The sequence below is a fragment of the Lepisma saccharinum genome, chromosome 3 (genome assembly GCF_977018435.1).
Source record: "Lepisma saccharinum chromosome 3, izLepSacc3.1, whole genome shotgun sequence".
Taxonomy (NCBI): domain Eukaryota; kingdom Metazoa; phylum Arthropoda; class Insecta; order Zygentoma; family Lepismatidae; genus Lepisma; species Lepisma saccharinum.
In genome coordinates this window covers 92,444,667-92,465,106 of record NC_139231.1, presented here as the reverse complement: position 1 = coordinate 92,465,106, position 20,440 = coordinate 92,444,667, and the positions used below count along the sequence as shown (strand labels likewise).

Here is a 20,440-nt window from a genome sequence, read left to right as displayed (position 1 = left end):
GTTAGGTCTTATAGTTGAGCCAAAACACAGATAAGATGAAATCCTCACATTCGTTCCGAATGTATTTGCATTATAATTGTAATAAATAAAGAATAATAATTTTATATATACAGCAGTAATGTGGTCTTATTCCTCTGTGCTGTGAAATGTTGTCGCTGTCTAGCAGCACTACCCCTGTACCTGAGAGGAGTCTGTGTACTTCAGCGAGTCTCATCATTCACCACTGAGCGTTATTCAGATAATTAGGAAATAATACAACCAACGAATACCAAACTTAATAAATGCATGTTTCAACCCATTATGTTAACATTACGATTAATATATTCTTGTCAAAGGTTGACATCGTGGACAAAGTACCTTATCTCTACGTTTCAGAAACGAAAATATAAATTCAATTAAAATAATGTGATATTTATCATTTGCATAACTCGCACCCTTTCTCCATGTTAAAACGTTGCTTTGAACCCTATATATAATAGAATATTGCGCATGCGCACACTAGAACATGCGCTGACAACGTCGAATTAAATTAATTAAATTCTTGCTTACGTCAGATACTGAGGAATGACATAAAAATGCCGATAATATACAGAAAGAAGAGGGACAGAACGACATAATAAAAGGCAAAGATAAAAAACACTCAAAATTATCGATAAATTCTTACCATTTTAGGCTTGTTTCCTATATTGTTTAGGTCCTGTAACGGCATCCCGTTTCTGAGCGTACAATATCCTGCAAAATTAGGTGTCTGAATCCGTGCAGGCGACGTTTCAATGGTTGATATGTGCTGACGTTTTCGCATAAAATCCTGCTCCTCAGCGTCTAAAGAAAAAAGGAGAAGAAGAAAAATGATATTGACTTGGAAGATTAATGTTGACTCAGGTCAGAAAGAAGATGGAAATAATAATAAAAAAAAGGGAATCTCGAATGTTGATATTAAGCTACGAAAGACACGGTGGAAAATTCACAATATTAACTTCCCCTTCATTGTCCTGAGGTTGTATAAGATTAAAGAAAAAACAGGAAATTGGAATCTTTTCTTCCCCTCCACAAAAAAATGTTAGAAATCTGTGCGAGAGGTATTAGGACCAATACACAGATTATCTCTACTGGATTTTTTTCAGTCGAGATGTCGCAGTAGACTTAATAATATCTAATAATAGAACACACACACACACACACACACACACACACACACTATATATTATATATATATATACATGATATTTTACCACAGAGAATTATGGTTGTAACATCACTTATCAAGGCAAAATTCTAATAGATATTTTGTCTCAAATGAGTGAAACGTAAGGAAATTATCTATGGTTAATCGCCACGTATGCCTGAAGAATTTTGATCAAGGCAGCTAAGGGAATTTTCACCACCACAAAATAGTTCCACTTAGACGGAATCTATCCAGGTTCAATATCTCACCAGCAGCACAATTGTTGTAGCTTCTAATACACGAACGAAATGATCAAGTAACAATTCATGTACCTGAAAGATAAAGACCTTGGAATCAATTGCAACGTAAAATAGATTTCGGGTGTATCCGAACATGAGCTATGGTGTACTCAAGGGAGGACAGTGTCTCCCCAATGGCGTAGTTCTAACGTCGTCGCCTTTTAATCAAGGGGTACGTATCCGATAAATGATGGAGGCAAATTGCACAGTGGTTCTGATCCTACTTTAAACTGTAGATCCAGTCCCGATTAGCCTATCTATGCACAAAGTGGACTCAAGCGGATTTTTCTCTGATTGTCATTTATTCTAAGATTATCTTTCTTTCTCTGTTTCTTTCTTCTTCTGTTCTATACCTATCTCTCTTTCTTTTCTTGTTTTTCTTCCTCCGTTTATCCCTTTAGAGTACCTTTAGTCCCTCTGTTATCTCATTTATTTATTTCGCTTTTCATTATCTGTTTCATTATCTCTTTCTAACTTTATATATTCGTCTGTTTCATTTTATTCACTTCAATTTTCCTTTTTTACTTATTTATCGCTATTTTCTTCTCTCCTCCTATCCCAATTTCTATGTGTGAGATTATTTTCTCACACATGTTATTGTATGGGTATGCTAAGACTATTTAAGTGGATTAGACGTCAATCGAAAACCCTTCTACTGGATTGCTGGGATGGTATATGTAATGAATACCACGGACGTTTTCTTCTCATCGTCCTCCAACGTCGTGGTTATGAAGGCATTTAAGACAACCATTGTATTAGTGTTTCTCTTTAACATACATCAATCTTCCGTCCTCACCACCTTCCCTTTCCCAGGCTTTCACGAAATTCTTAAGCTTTTCCACCACCACGATGCGAACAATAACATGGGAGCAAATTCAACTGATGGCTGAAACACCATCTTTCAAGCAATGCTTGCAACACTCCATTGCCCATTTGGGCTTATGTCTGCGCTTGTCCTCAAGAGAGAGCAATAGGCCCTGGGTGCTGGTCGATTAGCCTCTTCCAAGTATCCATTCAGCGTGCTTCAAATATTGACGCTGGTTAATTCCGCACTGGGAAGGGGGGAGGTGAGGCCTGCCTCTGATTTAATCTAGAACTTTCCACACAACTCCTTATTGGGAGTTTGGCTTATCTAATGCATAATGGAGAGCTTATCTACCTTTGCGGCGGGCTCACGGCGGAATGGGCCGGAATAAAGGCACTTGAAGCGATTAGCAGCCAGGAGGCGTGGAGAACTGGGAGACATTCAGCCTCACTTGTATTTGATTTTCCACGCAATGAAATGGGAACGTTCCTGCTAGTTGCTCTTCTCAGGAACCAGTGAAGCAAACAAGAAAAGTTTACAGTGTTGAACCACGTGACGGGTTCGAATCCCGTGCTTAAGCAGGTTCGTATTCAAGGAGACCCACCTGGAAATGCTTACGGTACACTTGGAAGCAGAAGTGGGTTACACATACTTTCTTCCTTACATATTTATGTTTGAAATGTGTTTGTCGGGGGGAGGGCGGCTCGCGAGCCACCCTCGGACCTGATGTGGGTAACACGTTATGTGTCTTTATGCCAAGGTGAAATTTATAGGGATAACTTTTACTTTACCTTTAATGCTGTGTTATTTAATTTACATCTTGTATTATTCGGTGCTAGTTGTGGAATTAGTATTATAAGAAGAACAGGTACTGTTGGAGCTAGGGCTGTCAGACTCCGGTTTTTAGGGACAGTTCGGGACGCAAATTTGTCCCGGTTTTCCTTTTATTTTACAATCGAGAGATATTTTCAATTTAATGTGTATTTTTCCGAAGTTGGCAACATTGCCCCATCAAACCACGTTACAAAATAAGAGACTCTTTATTGTCGACGCATTTGGATATATCGTGCCTGGAAGAGTGTCATTGTCGATATGGACTGAAAAACAAATGGATGCTTGATGTGATATTAGTACCGTTGTTCACGATCGACTGGTTTGTTGATACGGATACAACTGGAGAAATATATATTAATAATAATATCCTTCTTGTGCGAGACATTTTTTATTTACTGAATCTAGCTACCCTGGTTACCCTAAAGAATCTAACCATCCTTTGAACCAGCTTTATTAAAGAAAAATAATAGAAAAGTTGGCAAAAGATAAAGGCAGACTGTTTAGAAAAGACCAATTCTTCCCTCACGCAATACTATACCTATGCTATCACTAACGTCTGCACTACTTACCGTTGGGTTGTGGTATAATATCTGGATTCTTCTCATCACTGTCAGCTCCCTCTCCATGGTCCAGCTTCAAAGGAGTGTTCGCCTTATCCCTGCTTGAACCTTCCGCTTTCCTTTTGTTCTCGCGAGTGCATTGAAACCTCAAAACGACTATCACAACAATAGCAACAATCACCAGCGCTGCAGCGACTCCAATCAGAACGCTCATTGTTGGGGTGAATTTCAAGCCAGACCTGGGTCTCTCTGGAAATAGAAAAAGAAGGGTGGAGATGTAGCGCAATTTCTTTGTCTCTTACGAAAAAGGCGGGAAATACGTTGCTTAAAGATTGAATGGAGTAAGATAAAGGGTTGACTTTGTCTCTGAAACAGAGACAACAGCGGGTTGGAAATTCGTCAGAGGACAAAAGCACAGAATTGTTACGCATTGTATACAAGCAGAACATAGTATTTTAATTGAACGAAATATACTGAGATGGTGTTTAGAAATGTATTTCTCCATTTATCCATTTAGATATATTTCCATTGTCGTTAACTACATCATAGATGTTAAATCATGTCCTTACAATATTATACGTTTAACTTCTGCGTGCACGATTACGAAACTCTTTATTTCCTATTATACCATTGTGCCAAGGAATGTTTCAATATATGTACCTTTCTCAGAACTTTCCCAAAGGGGTTGTGGTAAAGCTGTAGCCAATGGGTCACGGGATCAATCACCAGTGAAGGTACAGTCACCCGCAACACACAGAATATATTGTAGGGAAGCCAGTTGTTAAAGATCTAGGTGTCTCATTTCTATTGCCGCTGACTGTACATAGTGGTTCGGGTACAATTTTAAAACTGTAGTTCCAGGTCCGATTTGTGGACTTCGACAAACTGTAACATACTTCCTTTCTTTTATTTTTAGGGGTGATATTGACGAAACTATATTGTGTTTATGTCATTCTTACATTAAAGACCACCTTTCGCTTTAATCTCAACATTGAAATTGACCTGCAAATCTGAGGAGAGAGAAATTCAAAGAATCAGAAGGCAGATAAAATATGTCGAACTTCGACAATTATTATTACTCTAAACAACTAGTTCAGGCTACCATGTGAGAGACCCGGGTTCGATCCGCGGCGGGGGAGACCTGGAGCTTTTTCACCTGTTGAAGTGGCTCCGACGCCCACCCATCGTATAAAGTGGGTACCTGGAAGAAACTCTTGGGGGTAAAGGCGGCCAGGGGTGTGGTGATGATTACATCATCCCCACCTTCGACCGTGATCAAGAAAGTGTGGGGCTTTAAGTCCATCATACGCATTCATGGCGTGGTGCAAAGAACAGGGGAGAACTTTACTTTTTTTTCTTTTGTAAACAACCAGATAGTATTTTACAGTCGTAAACTAAAGAAAAATATATTTATTATTTTGAAAGAATGTTTATTTATGAAAATTAACAAATGCATTTTTTGACTTTATCATACACACATAAGTCATTTGTATATGATTATAAAAATGTCCAAATTACCGGTTTAATTTATTTTGTATATTTTACTCAATTATAATTATAAAGGTGGAAAAATAATTCATATAATTTAATACTTTTTTTAATTCCTATGGTAAAGAAAAGAAAGTTAACTTTTCTAGTCTTGCAAATAAGTAGTTTTTAAGAGGTTAAAGTAGTAAGAACAAAAAGAACCTACAGGTACTTTGCATATAATAACAAATAATTTATGGGACACATTTACCCTTACACGCGTATCTACGTGACAATCGCATATTATTTTATTTAAACATATAATTTGTATACAATACAGTTTCATAACTTTGATTTGACATGATAGTATTAGTGTTTTCAGTTTCGCGTGTTAAAAACTAAATCCAAATTGTGGATATAGTAAAAAAGGTAAAAAAAAAAGGTAAAGTGCTCCCCTGTGCATAGCACCACGCCATGAAGGCGTATAGGGGGTGTGGGGGTAACGACCCACACTTTCTTGATCCGGTCGTGAATGGGGGTGATGTGATCAGCATCACGTCCCTGACCGCCTTTACCCCCCAGGGTTTCCCCCAGGTACCCATGTTATTCGACGCTGGGTAGGCGCCGGGGCCGCTTCCATCCTTAGAAAAGTTCCCGGATTTGAACCGGCCGGGGATCGAACCCGTTACCTTGAGCATGGTAGTCAGACGCGTTACCGACTGAGCCACCGCAGCCAATATAGTATATATATATATATATATATATATACGAATAGTAATTATATATCTATGATAATAGATATGTTCTCAAGGGTAAGAATTTATCTTCTTCCCAACTGTGAGGGAGAGAATTAAGAAATATGGAGCCTGGGAATGTAAATCGATGGGTCCTTATCCTCTTTTTAATATGTATTATGACTATAAACGAAATGCAATTAACAGGGCTTGTTCTCTTTGCCGCTGAAGGCAAAAAAAGAAAAACTGTGTAAATCAGGACTATGCCAGGCCAAATATAAGTACAATTCTTGTGTGGTATTTTGGAGTATGTTAAAAATAGATTATGGAGCAGAGAATTTAACTGCCCTCCCACCTTACCACACATTAATATGACGTCGTCACTGATTCATAATGTACTTATGTATTTTATTTCATTATACCCTCCCTTTAGTGAATCGAACCCCTTTGAGTTTGCCTATAAAAACTTTATATTGTATGGATTTTCAACCTTAGTCACAAATTGAAGGTTAGCTGAATATAGGGATGAAAAACAGTTTAAATCTGACACTATTGATGCACATAGAGAAGACGATTCTTTAGAACATTTCCAATTTTCGAACATTATATTAGCCAAATCAGTTCACAATAATAAGGAACGCTGTAACAAACAAGGCTTTTATGGACGCTTATAATTAGTGTTCAAGGGGAGGAAACGTTTAAATTCGTTCCAGTCTGATGGGGAGGAAAAAGGGTGGGGGAGAAACGAGAGACTTGACAAACGGCAACAATAATGAACCTGCTCTGCCGACAGGGACAGTTGACGGGTGGAAAAATGGGTGTTTCAGTTGGAAAACAAGATGCCAGTCACTCTTCATCTTACGAAACGTGGCGGAAGAGACAAACAAAATAGCAAAATTGATCTTTATTTGTTGCGAGAGCTTATTTCCCAACAAAACCCATTCAGTGAGTTTAAAAGAAAAATATTTCCGTATTTGAACTTCTTTTATAATGTATTGGAAAGTAACAATTTCGTTACAATTTCGAAATAATTGCCTAATAAGTCTTTTGTTTACAATTAAACATTAAAATTTCAGAGGGTTGAATCTATGTTTTCCAATTGTTTTTCTTACAAATAAACAGACAATAATTTTGTACAAACACATTATAAGATTGGAAATTTAATGTCGATGAACTCTTTGCGGAAGCAAAACACTTCGTTTTACGAAAAAAATAGACACAAAAATAAGTATTATGGATGTAATTTACACGTTACAAAAGCTATTGCAATGCAAATTATCATCTTCAAAAAATATATGTTCGAGATTTTGAGGAAAAAATAACATTTCATTATTTTAACTGCACCTATTCTAGTCTTGCATTACGCTTGGGAATGAATAACATCGTCAAAAGGTTCTCTGTGAAATATGTGTGTGTATGTGTCTGGGTACGGGATTACGAAATCATACGGTAGGAAAACGAGCAATTACGGTAATGCTCGGAAACAGAAGGCGTTAACTAAGTCAACAAAAATCCAGTTCATTTTCCAAAAACAGACTTCTTTCAACACAAACATTGCTAGATGGAAGCAGAGTTGCCAACCTCTCAATTTGTTAGAACTGTACATACAGGTCAAATGGAAAGTACTTTTGTCTTCTGAACACTAAACCTTGCATTTTTGGGATTCCTGTTCATGTGTATGAGGTAAAAGTAAGGCTAGGGATTATTACATGCCATGAAGACATATGGGGGGAGAGAAGGAGAGGCAGCCCACACTCGCTTACAACCTCGCCTCTTTGTGAATATGAGTGAATCAGCATCATATTCCGGTACCCTTTACCAGCCCAGGTACATATTTTATTAGTGGCGCAGAGTCGTTCCTATGTAAGAATATTAGCGAAAAAAATAGCATTTGATCTGATTTTTGTCACTTAGCGTCGCCTTTCTGTCACTTTTGGTTAATCGTGACGCTGAGGATGAACGGTGATCTGACGAAATTGAGGGACACTCACAAAGAACACCCATACCCAGGCCAAGATTCGAATCCGGTACCCCTAGCGTCGTAGCGCGTTTTGCTAACCACTCCCCGGCTTCTTACTTGAGATCGAACCCAAGTCTCCTACATGGCAGAACGGACTTCGTACCAACTAACCAGCGCAGCCCTCATATATCTTGCGGGATGTTAAAGTAATTATTACTGAGCATGAACTCCAAATAGATAAATCCCTTGTGTAAACCGAACAAAGAACTTTGAAATTGCTGTCAGAAAACAAATAACTTTCATTTGGATCTTTTCGAAGTCTAATAGAATTACAGATGCTAGTTCAAAACAGGGGAATCAGAACCGCATTCAATATTGTCATGCCATTGCTAATCCCTTTTAGATACACATAAAATGTTCTCCAGGGCTGTACGTTTAGAGTACAAGCCAAGGGATGCACGATACAGTCACCAGCCAAAGAAAAATGAAACCCTTTCCCTATGTAACATTATGTGTGTAGATTAACTCGACTTCAATAGCAAATCTACAATGGTAAGTTCGACCACCGCCGTAGAGTTAGGCCAGACACACAACGCATATGTATTTACTGTACATCAACGATCAATACGGATATCAATAGAATTGACAAAGACAATGAAATTAAGGATTTTCGAAACGAACGTATGCCTGCTAAACGGAGAACTACAAAGAAAAAACATGTATTAATTAGAAACCTTTGGAAACAAAAGCTTGGGAGGAATGCATGGAATTAATGACAAAAAAGTAGTAGATAATAATATTTTGTGGAAAGTGGTACAAGAGAAAAAAAAGAAAGAAATTAGAGAGAGAAAGACAAGGTTTTAGAACATAATCTGTGACAAAGAACACCATCCCTAAAGAAGTATTAGAATGGAACCCCGAAAGGAAATTAAGACTAGGATCTAGGGAAACCTGGAAAAGGACTGTGGCCAGAGTGTGCTCAGAGGTAGCAAAATGTTGAGGAGAGATGAAGGCGATTGCCCAAAACTGAGTTGGATGGAAGAGCTTACTGGATGTCCCACAACTCAAATAACTCGTACTGATGGAAACGCACGGTTGGCAACACTGGACGAGACATCTTCAGCGCATTTATTTAGAAACTCACCTCAGATTACTTTAGGTATAGACGAAACTCGCATTACTTTCCTCGTAACGACCGAACAGCTAGCACACCCCCTCCTCCCGTCAGAAAAAAAGACAACTTTCAGTCATAACATTATCCATTTCGGCGAGACAGAAGCTGAAGAAATCTTGATAAAGAAGAGAAATTTCTGGAAAGAGATTGTGTCCAATTCAACTCATCCGTGGCATCTTGCGGAAACCGAGGAGAAAAAAGCCGGTATGGTTGATTATGCGATTAGAGAAGACAATATTTTCTTCCCCAAACCGAGATGCACTGCCATTTCTTTTAATAATCCGATTTGTATTCCACTACGGAGACACCTTCCTTTGTCATCCCCTTCAAGATGCGTCTTTCAAAAATTGTCCGTACTAAATGCTTGCCTCTTCTTCTATCTCTCTCATTTTTGCTTCTTTATTATCCCCTTCTTTCTCGTGTCAGATTTCCGTCTGATTAAAGGAATGAATGCAAAGTAAAGAAGACAGAAAATTTTACTTGGAACCGGAGACTTGAGAGGGAGGAAAAGGTGAAATAAACCAAACGATGCCATGAAACTCCGATGGGATTTGTTCGTCATGTCTGCAATTATATTTGAAGTCCTGATTCGAACGCCAGTTCGGTATGTTTGACATAGCTCGAGAGGAAGCCGAGCCGTATCTGGTTTCGAACCAGAGCCTGTTTTTCTGAAAAGCGCTGATGTCACTTTAATATGTAGTGTTTATATATCCATTCACTCACTGCTACGACGTCACACTCCCAAGGTATCCACATTTTATAAAAAGCAGAATACAATAACACAACCTAGCAAAGATAACTGCAATCTTACATTATGAAATCTCTAAAGAAACTGAATTGGCAGCATCTAATTTACTCCACTTGGACTTGACAAGTACTACTGTCAGTTTCTAAAACGGACGCTATTTGTGAAAGAGGTTTGAGGGAGGATATACTGGGCTCCACGTGGACTCGACATATGATTATTAGAATGAAACGTATCATTCGGACCTTTTTTCTAAGTGGCGTTCGAATCAGGACTTCAACTATACCATTTGATAGCCGGTGCAGACACATAATGGTTAGGATCGCACTTTAAACTTCAGGTTCAGTTCAAATTAGCCTATCTGTACATAAAAGTGTACTTAAGGCACAAATCAAACAATATTGTCAAATTTAAGCCCATTTTATGCTAAGATAGGGTAATGGTTTGTAATGGTTTGGTGTTTTGAGTCCACTTTATGCACAGTGAGGCTAATCGGGACTGGACCTACAGTTTAAAGTGGGATCCGAACCACTATGTGCCGCCACCGGGTATCGAACCCGGGACCTCTTGATTGCAAGGCGAGGACGCTACCACTGCGCCAACGGAGAGGCCCATGATGGAAATTAGTGAAGTAATCCGAACTGTAAAGTAATTCAAAAGTAACTCTCGGCGACCTAGGGTGTTAATTGGTCGACTTTCGAACTCGATACTGGTTTCGAGTCCCAGTCTAGACTTGGGTGTTATATGAGAGTGCAACTTTCCTCTAATCATCACCAAACCTCATCGTTGCGATTAGCTAAAAGCGGCTAAGTAACAAGCACAAGAAAAGCAACTACTTAGAATTACCATACTGTTGCTTTTGAGGAAAAGCAATTCTTACTTCCAAACACGAACACCCCTCAATCAACACATCAAAACATGAAGTTAACCAAATCAAAGTTTGCCAATACTCACCGTTATCGGTCGTCAACTGTTTTTCCGGCAGCCTGAGGGTGAAGACCGGCACCACAGAAGCCTCGCTTCTCCCCTTGTAGTTGAAGGAATAGACGTAGGCAAGGAAAGACATTCCGGGCTCCAGACCGCTGACGATGAACCTCGGGTGGGGGCTGGTGATGTTGGCCTTCAGCTGGTGGCTCTTGCTCTCGGAGACCTCCAGGACAAAGTGCTGCTGGATGCCTCCGTTGAAGCCTTCCGAGCAGTACAGGGTGAAGGAGTCGATGGACTGGTTGGCCACTTTGCAGCTGTGGACAGGATCCGGTCTCCCTGAAAGCAGAAAATCAGAATTCTAAAAACCACGTTCACTAAATCAAGAGTAAAGAAAATAATAAAATTAAATGCTCCTTCAAGGTTTTCAGTGACGGTTTGATTTTGACCAGTAGTTGAATTGAAAGAGCTCTAGAAAATTTTAAAAATATTTTCACTTTTTATTTATTTTATTCTATTCTTTATTTCCTTATCTTCATTGAATATTATCATTGTGTCATTATAAGAATTATTTTTTTGTAATTTCTATATTTGTTCCAATGGTTTGCTACACCAGCGGTGCAAGAGTTTGAAATGAAAACCTTTCTAATGCAGTCAAAATAACTAAGATATAATCTTCTAGCAATACAAATTATCAATTTCTCATTTCAAATTCATTTCTAATATGGAAATTAAAAACGAACAGAATAACTGCGGAGGACCATATACTCTCAGAGGTGTAATTTTTTTCCAGATTGGAAACTCCGAACTGCAGCGCCTTGGTATAGAAAACGAGGAAGGGGGGGGGGGTCCCATGCACCCTTTCCCCGTGACTTTTTTTGATGCAAGGTTTGAAAGACTAAGTGTGGCTCCTTCATCTTACTAAATACCAGGAGGGGGGAGGGCAATGGAGAGCCACGGCCTGCCATAAAGATTTTATGGCAAGCCTCCACCGGGCATCGAACCTGGGACTCCCTGATTGCAAAGCGATGACGTTACCACTACGCTACTTGGGAGGCTCTAGCATACATGTGCATTCATTTTAATGATTATATACTGCATTATTATTATTATTGCTATTATAGGGAATTGATTCATATGCCGGATTAAAGCAAGACTAGCACATGTTCGTCACAAGAATGAAATAATTTTAAGGGGGGACATTGAGGCACCGTTGCACTTAGGAAAATCCCTGCGAAAAATTTTAGTTTTATTATTATTATTATTTTTCACGGCATTACAACACCTTCTGCTATTCATTTAAAAACTCTCATGCTTGTCAGTTTCAATTCCGAACAATTTTAACTATAATTTTAATGATAAAGCAATCGGCAACAATGTAATGAAATATTTAAAAAAAAACAAAAAACATTTCAGTAACAGCAATTATAACATAAAACAAGTTAAAGCTGTGCTTGTCTATGCTTCATGGGCACTAATCAGGACACCAGCATGTCCTTAGTGTATTGGTCGGTATATATGTATATAGCCATGTATGTATATCGGTATTTCGCTTAACAAAACATCTGCATCTCTCTCTCTGTCTCTCTTTGTTTGTCTCTGTGTTTGTGTATGTGTCTACAGGCGATAAGCATAAGTAATGAATTAAACTGATTTATTGAATTGTTTTTTTAAGTCCACTTTATGCACATAAAGGTTAATCGGGACTGGACCTACGATTTAATGTGGAATCCGAACCACTGTGCCATGTGCCTCCACCGGGTATCGAACCCTTGATTACAAGGCGACAAAGAGTATAAGTAACGGAAATGGAAGAGAAATTACTGTAAAATTTAGGTAGAAAGGCAGTAAAAAAGTCAAAATATCCTCTGCGCCGTTCCATGAAGGTACATAGGAAGCTTCCGCGTAGCAGTCAGACAGTATACCGACTGCACAACCTCGGGAGTAGTTTCACATTATTATCTTAAAACCTCTTTTGCTGTTCTGCATTTGCAGTTTGGGAGCGAGTCATAAATACCGAAGTATCTAATCAACAAGTGAACAGCTGACGTCATCTCAACCCGTCACCAGGGCCGGATTAAGGTGGGTGCTATTGATTCTGCAGCATTAGGCTCATTCCTGAAATAAGCCCAGATGAAAACAGACGAGAATTTTCCGAATGCTGAACAGTTTTCTTTTACTATATTAACCTGAAAATAAATCTTAGAATGAAATTTGGAGCCCAGCCTCAATTTCGGACGCCTAGACACAGGGTTACTTATTATACAGTTACTATTATTCTTTGCGCTGTGACGTAACTATAACGTCGTTGTGTTTATTGTTCACTTAAGATTTCAAGCATGAGGCCCAATTTCGTCTTAATCCGGCCCTGCCCACCACCTATCGCTAACTCTCTTGCTCACGCTCCAAACTCTTGGTAGGCTCACTAGCTAGACTCGTCTAGTCATGCAGCTTTGTAGCGAGTCATAACTATCTTCCGAAGCCTCCAATCAACAAGTAATCCGATGACGTAATTTCAAGCCAGCGCCAATCGCTAACCCACTTGCTCACGCTCTATAATGTTGGAAGGTTCACTAGCCACACTGGGGATGCTCAAACAATTACTACACTACAATTCTGCTTTGCAGGTAAGGAGCGAAGTGGCCTCCCTGCGAGCGACTGTTACAGGATCTCTAGCTTTCCGTCGGAATATGATATGGGAATTTAACACTAATAAGCTGTACAGAAAACTTACATGGACTTAGAAATATCCGTAAGTCGATATTTTACATACGGTAAAGGCCCACACGAGCTGAAATAGATAACATTAATCTAGCGAAGGCAATTCTCCTCCTAGGCCCGCCTACCTAGCGTGAGTGCTAGGAACTACCTGATACTTGGAACAAGTTCTCCTATACTCTAAGACTCAAGAAGCATTTCCTTAAGAGGACTGCAGAGGCCTGTTCCGCTCAAGAGAAGAAAGGGTGTATCGTTCTCTGGCCGTACGGACAATAACACTCCAAAAGAAATTAGATTACTGGCACAGCCGTACGGGGTTCATAGTTTGCAGTGCGCGGATCCAAGCGTCAGCAATTTGCGCCCCCCAACCCCTCCTCCCCGCCTTTCTATCCATCTCCACGGTTCAAACTGTTTCGCGACGGAAACGACCCAACTTTCTGTCTTCACATTGTCTTCTTCATTCGAACGTCGGATCCCCGGGAGGCCGATAGAACCAAGATTGACCGACTAAGGAAAAAACAACTAACTGAGAAAATGGCGGTGGGATTTTCTCTTGACTCCGTAAAGCATCGCTTGCTTGGAACGAAGGGATAAGTTATTACCCGCTTCTTCCCTTCTTCGTTAAGGGAATCGAGCCTTGAAAATGGACGTTCCTTGGGCAGAATTCAGCTTCAGAGATTAGGCAGGTAGGTTACTGCAAGACGCAGTGTTGTGCCATAAGTGCAACGTAAACGGAATTTTTGTAATATTTTACACGCTGAGTGTCTTACTTCACGTCGACTTTTTGCAGTCCCAACAAGATATTTTACAAACGCATATGTTCTGAATAATTTTATTCAATTTTAGACAACCGTGTATACTCAAAACAGCAAACGAAAACATGTGTTATTTTCTTCGAGGAACTTTTGTTAATCGAGAAGTTCACAGCAAAAGGGAATCCCAGGCCACAAAAGCAGTTTCACAGGAAAATAATTTATACGTGACTGTGTTCCTACAGAAGATAATATACGAACGCATGAAAATGCTTCTGTAGTGAGGTAGGCACAAGATTAGAAGTTAGAGTAATTGACACTAGATGACACAAGTTATGGGATAAAAACAACAATCCACCGGTGAGCTCTTGTGTATTCACGTACGCAAATTCAATTCTATGCGATGGTAATTTCACTCGTAGATTTTCTATGTAGCAAATGATCAATTACAACGTTTTTAAAACGCATTGACAAAATCATAAGAAAACTACTAAGAACTCTGTGAACGTTAGTTTACAAGTAATTCCTCATTTGCATCTAGAATCTATTTTTCTATTTGTCATATAGCGTCGCTTCTCTGTCACTTTATATAATCTGGACAATCAAGATGAATGTGATTATACAGCTCGCCCCAAACGCAGAGAGATAAACACTGCGGGAGGCGTTGCAAGAATTCCTAGTGGCATTACCTTCCTTACATTGGAAGGTGCTTCAATACAATGGAGGCGGGTTGGCTTTTTCAGTCACGTGACCCTCCACTGTGAATCGGGCGTACGAGTTCAGCGGTCATCGTATATGCCCAGCTGCACAGATGAAAAGTAGCCTTCCAAGAAATTGGTGACCTCAAATATGGCACGATGGCGCTCTAATACCCATTGGACTTCTACAAGAAGCGAAAGATAGTGGAAAAGTGGTTGTAAGAGGAAAACAGCAAAAAGGCATGTTTTAGATAAGATTATGTCAGGCCTCCCCGATGGTGTGTGTTAACGTTGTTGCGTTGTAATCAAGTGGTCCCTGGTTCGTTACACCTGGAGCAACACAAATACGAGCAGTGGCTCATATTTGTCACGTGCCAGTTCCGACGACACAATGAGAAATGCAAGGAAGAAATGTTTCCCGAGAGCGACGACAGATGGCAGCACGCCATATAAAGAAGAGCAGAGTTCATTGTAGAAACTTTGAGCGGAGAAGAGCGATTATATATATTGTAGTAAATTAAAAATACATAAAGGAAGAATATAAAAATTACAGATGGAGTAAATAAAATGTTGTAAATAGCAAATTAAGACAAATAAGAATATGCTCGTATATGAAACAATTAGGAAAGTTAATAAGTGAGCAAATGAATTCAAAAATTGTATCTCTCTCCTTTTTGATCTTCTGACGAGGAGAATATCGTCAGCTTTTGTATTTGTCCGTCCCTCGGTGGCGCTGTGTCCAAATTAGACGCCCCGAAGCACTTACGGTTGCGCTTCTTATTAGACGCACTGGGCCATAGGCAGCGCTTGATGTTAGCGATCCTAGGCTATTCCCCTTTTGGCCGTTATATAGAAGGTGTCGCTATTATCAGTTTAGTCGACCCTAATCTTTCTATAAGTATAGCTTCTATAGTTTTCCAAAGAAACGGGGAAAGCGAGCGCACATATGTAATAAATAAGATTACGATTTAAAAGGGAAGAAATAAATTAGAAGAAGGAAAACAAGAAGAAGCCTTTCCCCAAAATAGAAGGAAGAAAAGAAGAAGCCTTTTCCCAAATCAAAGAGAAGAAAAAGAAGAAGAAGTATTTTCCAAAAACAGAAAGAAGGAAAGAAGAAGAAGTATTTTCCAAAATAGAAGGAAGAAAAGAAGAAGAAGCCTTTTCGCAAATCAAAAATAGGAAGGAAGAAGAAGACTTTTTTCCAGAACTTACGAGAAGAAAGAAGAAGAAGATTTCCTTTTAAGAAGAATATAACCGACGTAAAGCAGCATATATATATATATATTTCAATGTATATACAAGCTTCGCTATATATTTTCTCTGTATTGTGTATAGTTTCCAGAATATAGATCAGCATTTAACTATATCCTCTTGGCTAAAAAACGCTTTCTTATTTGGAATTCTCGAATAAAGAACCTATCCCCTGAGATTAAGATATCTGTAGCCGTGGTATAACTTTAGTTTAAGAAGTGCACTAGAGGGACCTTGCATATTCCACTATAAACTGTAGCTCTACTCCCGGTTAGCCAATCTGTGCATAAAGTGGGCTTACAACAGGAACCCACTCACAGATAAAATTATATCAAATGAACATTAACAATGAAAATGAACATCAATGAGCACTGTAACAATTTGTTGACACTAAAAACAAAATGGAACGAACTTAAAACGTTAAAGCCTGTGGTGTAGTACAAAGTTGGGTTACCCAATGACAAGATACCTTTTAGAAAGACTAAGACGAAGTTGGAGTGACAGTATTAAGATTGACCTGAATGAAATTGGTACGGTCTTGCTGAGGGTACGAATAGGTGGAAAACATTTTCTTGTGCGGTAATAAACCTTCGGGTTTAGGAATTCCAGATAGTTAGGTTTGCTACAAGTTGATAAAAACGCAAATAGGAAAAATCACTCATGTGCCCACGTATAATAACGCGATTATAAAAATGGCAGCTATTTTTTTAGAAACACGATTATTAATTTTCGCAAAATTCAACAACGGATTTTTATTCCCGAAACAAGATTAGGAGAAAATGAGATTAGTTTTCATCCCTTTGTAATATTAAATTAGCCATTATCGAATCTCTTAATGTTATTCCCTGGCTTTTACTCAAACACTGAATACTTGGACACCAGTATGTCAACCACTGTGGACAATCAATTTATCTGGGTACAACACAAAGTCACTGTCACTTCGATTACATATCATCAGCGTATACCGGATGTGTCCAGTCCGATGCTGCAAACTAAACGACGACAGGAAATGAGCAATCATCCTCATCCACGGTAATCAAAGTTCGCAGCGCATCTGGAATGCTATGAGAACCATATGGTTACCTCATCAATTGTCGATCTAGCATGGGCATGGCGTAATAGATGGAGTATAGTGAAGGTAGGTTATTTTACATAGCTCCAAAGATTTATATTTTGCGGTGCTGACTTAGACAAATATCCACTGCTCTTTGCCTATGCAGATATAAACAAATTGCAGTTGCGTTTACTGAGTATTTTTTAATATGTCGCCTTCAACGTGCATTAACTAATAGGTATTCATGGTAAAGTTTAACCCCTACAAATTGAAACATGCTCTGAAGGGGTTGTGAGATCATTTGTGGATGTGATGTGATCCGCACCACTTTCAGATGTTTATTATATGTCTTTTTCTGCCACCTGTGGCTTTGATTGATTGACTTGGTGTTTTAAGTCCACTTTATGCACAGTAAGGCTAATCGGGACTGGACCTGCAGTTTACAGTGGGATACGAACAACTATGTGCCTCCACCGGGTATCGAACCCGGAACTCCTCGAACCACCTGTGGCAAATCACGACAATAATGATGAATAGTGATTAGATGATATCAATCGCAAATACGTGTCAACTCATCTCACGTTGTAGATAGAGTTCGTGAAGCGTTTCAAGACCTAGTCGTGACATTGAGATGTGCGAGTCGACTGCGTGGAAAATTCTGTCAAAGCGTCTGCAGGTGAAACCGTAGCGACTCCAGCTATTGAAGTAGTCGATGGTATCCGACATGAAGAATCGTCACAAATTCTGCAAACACATTCTAGAACACATGAAGAGGTCGCAGATCGTTTTCAGCGATGAAGGAACATTTTATTTGTCCCGTTACAACCTTCGTATTTGGGGCACAGACTCACCACGCATTATTGATAAACATGAGCGGAACAACCCGAAAGTGAACATTTTCTGTGCCACCAGTGCAACGACCATGTACAGTGGCATTCATGAGCATTACCGTGCAAATTGTCTATGAATATTTTCAATAATTCTTCTCTTACATCCTGTGCGTTCTTAAGCGATGGATTTTTATGTATGCTAGTGCAGAAGTTGTGAAAAGCTTGTTTTAAGTTTTCTTTCAATTATTAAAGCTCTTATTGGGTAAAATAAAGTTTACGAATATGATGATGGATAAATTGCACGGTAATACTCATGGATCCCACTGTACGATTTGTTCTATCTTGCAGAGTCAACTACTACAAGCACTGTCGTATGCAGATAAGGGTTGTTGGTACTACAGCCCCCTCCAAAATTTTGCAACAATGAAGAACTTAGTAAACCCTCCTTAAAATAACTCCCGATTTTTATTTTTGGGAGTGGAAAGTTCTAAAAATAAAAAAAAGTATTCTGTATTGTGTACGCAGCCCCCTTAGAAAGCAGCTATGTACTATCCATCTTTACAAATCCAGACCCTCTCCAGATATATCATGTGTACGCCAGTGGTTACCAGCATAGGTTACGAGGACTTGGTTCAGGACATGTTACCTGAAGCCACAACTGGAGGGGCAATAATTTCTTCTTCATGCAAGTTGGTGCACCTCCTCATTTTGCGGTGCGCGATTTTCTTTATCATTACCTACAGCAATGATTGGACGTGGATGACCAATTAATTGTACGGCCAGCAAGGTACCCGGACTTTACACCATGCGATTTCTTCTTGTAAGGATTTGTGAAGGATTCTGTGTACGCTTATCCCTGCCATGGAGCATACATGAACAGAAAAACAGAATTAAAAATGCAATTAATTATAGAGGTGAAAGTAGTTATGTACCCCCGTTGGAGTCGATAAATCAATTGATTGGAAAAGATCAATCAAAGATCAATTGATGACGCAGCGCTATTGTTCTTTTTTCTTCTTTTTTTATGACGTCATAAAAAGGGGCGTGGCTTATTTTGTAAGGATGATTTTGATTGGTTGTGGCGTCATAAATGGGCGGGGCTTATTTTGTAAGGAGCGTTTTGATTGGTTGGAGGAGGAAATTCGGGTTTTTCCCGTGACGTCGGGAGTTTCCGGCGTCTGAAAACAGATGGCGTTGATGAGTCAGAAAGTCTGGGTTGGGAGGAGGAAAAGTAGGCGACGCGGTTGGTTTTCTCGTAATTGGAGTACGTGTTTCCGGTGTCTGAAAACAGATGGCGTTGATGAGTCAGAAAGTCCGGGTTGGGAGGAAGAAAAGTAGGCGACGCGGTGACGGTAGGTTTTCTGGTAATTGGAGTACGTGTTTCCGGCGTCTGACAACAGATGGCGTTGATGAGTGAGAAATTCTGGGAATTTTGTTGTTTCCGTTGTTTGAAGAGAGATGGCGTTCATGAGTCATTGATCTTTGATCGATCTTTGCCAATCAATTGATTTATCGGACTCAACGGGGGTACATAACCGTGGGAGTCACGTGACTTTGTGACGTCACAAAATGGAAGTCACGTGACCAGATTATATTATTAAATTATTATTAATTGAAATATTAGGATTATTATTATTATTATTATTATGAAGTGTTTTAATTTCTGGGACGCCATTTTGTTTTTGTTGTGTTATTTTGGTGTGTGACATCATATATAAATTGGAGTACGTGTTTCCGGTGTTTGAAAACAGATGGCGTTGATGAGTCTGAAATTCTCGGATTATTATTATTATTATTATTAATTGTTTTTATTTCTTTGACGACATTTTGTTTTGGTTATGTTATTTTGGTTTGTGACGTCATATATAAATTGGAGTACGTGTTTCCGGTGTTTGAAAACAGATGGCGTTGATGAGTCTGAAATTCCCGGATTATTATTATTATTATTATTATTATGAAATGTTTTAATTTACGTGACTTTGTAACGTCACAAAATGGAAGTCACGTGACCAGATTATATTATTAAATTATTATTAATTGAAATATTAGGATTATTATTATTATTATTATTATGAAGTGTTTTAATTTCTGGGACGCCATTTTGTTTTTGTTATGTTATTTTGGTGTGTGACATCATATATAAATTGGAGTACGTGTTTCCGGTGTTTGAAAACAGATGGCGTTGATGAGTCTGAAATTCTCGGATTATTATTATTATTATTATTAATTGTTTTTATTTCTGTGACGACATTTTGTTTTGGTTATGTTATTTTGGTTTGTGACGTCATATATAAATTGGAGTACCTGTTTCCGGTGTTTGAAAACAGATGGCGTTGATGAGTCTGAAATTCTCGGATTATTATTATTATTATTATTATTATTATTATTACGAAATGTTTTAATTTCTGTGACGTCATTTTGTTTTTGTTACGCTATTTTGGCGTGGGACGTCATATATAAATTGGAGTAT

The 20,440-nt window shown here is 38.9% G+C and overlaps 1 protein-coding gene across 3 annotated transcripts in view; it reads right to left on the bottom strand.

Moving 5' to 3' along the window:
• The window catches only part of side-VII (sidestep VII transmembrane protein), a 716,396-nt gene that overhangs the window by 69,772 nt on the left and 626,184 nt on the right, over positions 1–20,440 (bottom strand). For all 3 annotated transcript variants that reach the window (XM_083119006.1, XM_083119007.1, XM_083119008.1), the window contains 3 exons: positions 10,698–11,006; positions 3,673–3,912; positions 665–822 (listed from right to left, as the gene is read on the bottom strand). In XM_083119006.1, the coding sequence (XP_082975132.1) occupies positions 665–822; positions 3,673–3,912; positions 10,698–11,006 (707 nt within the window). The remainder of the gene's footprint in view (positions 1–664; positions 823–3,672; positions 3,913–10,697; positions 11,007–20,440) is intronic.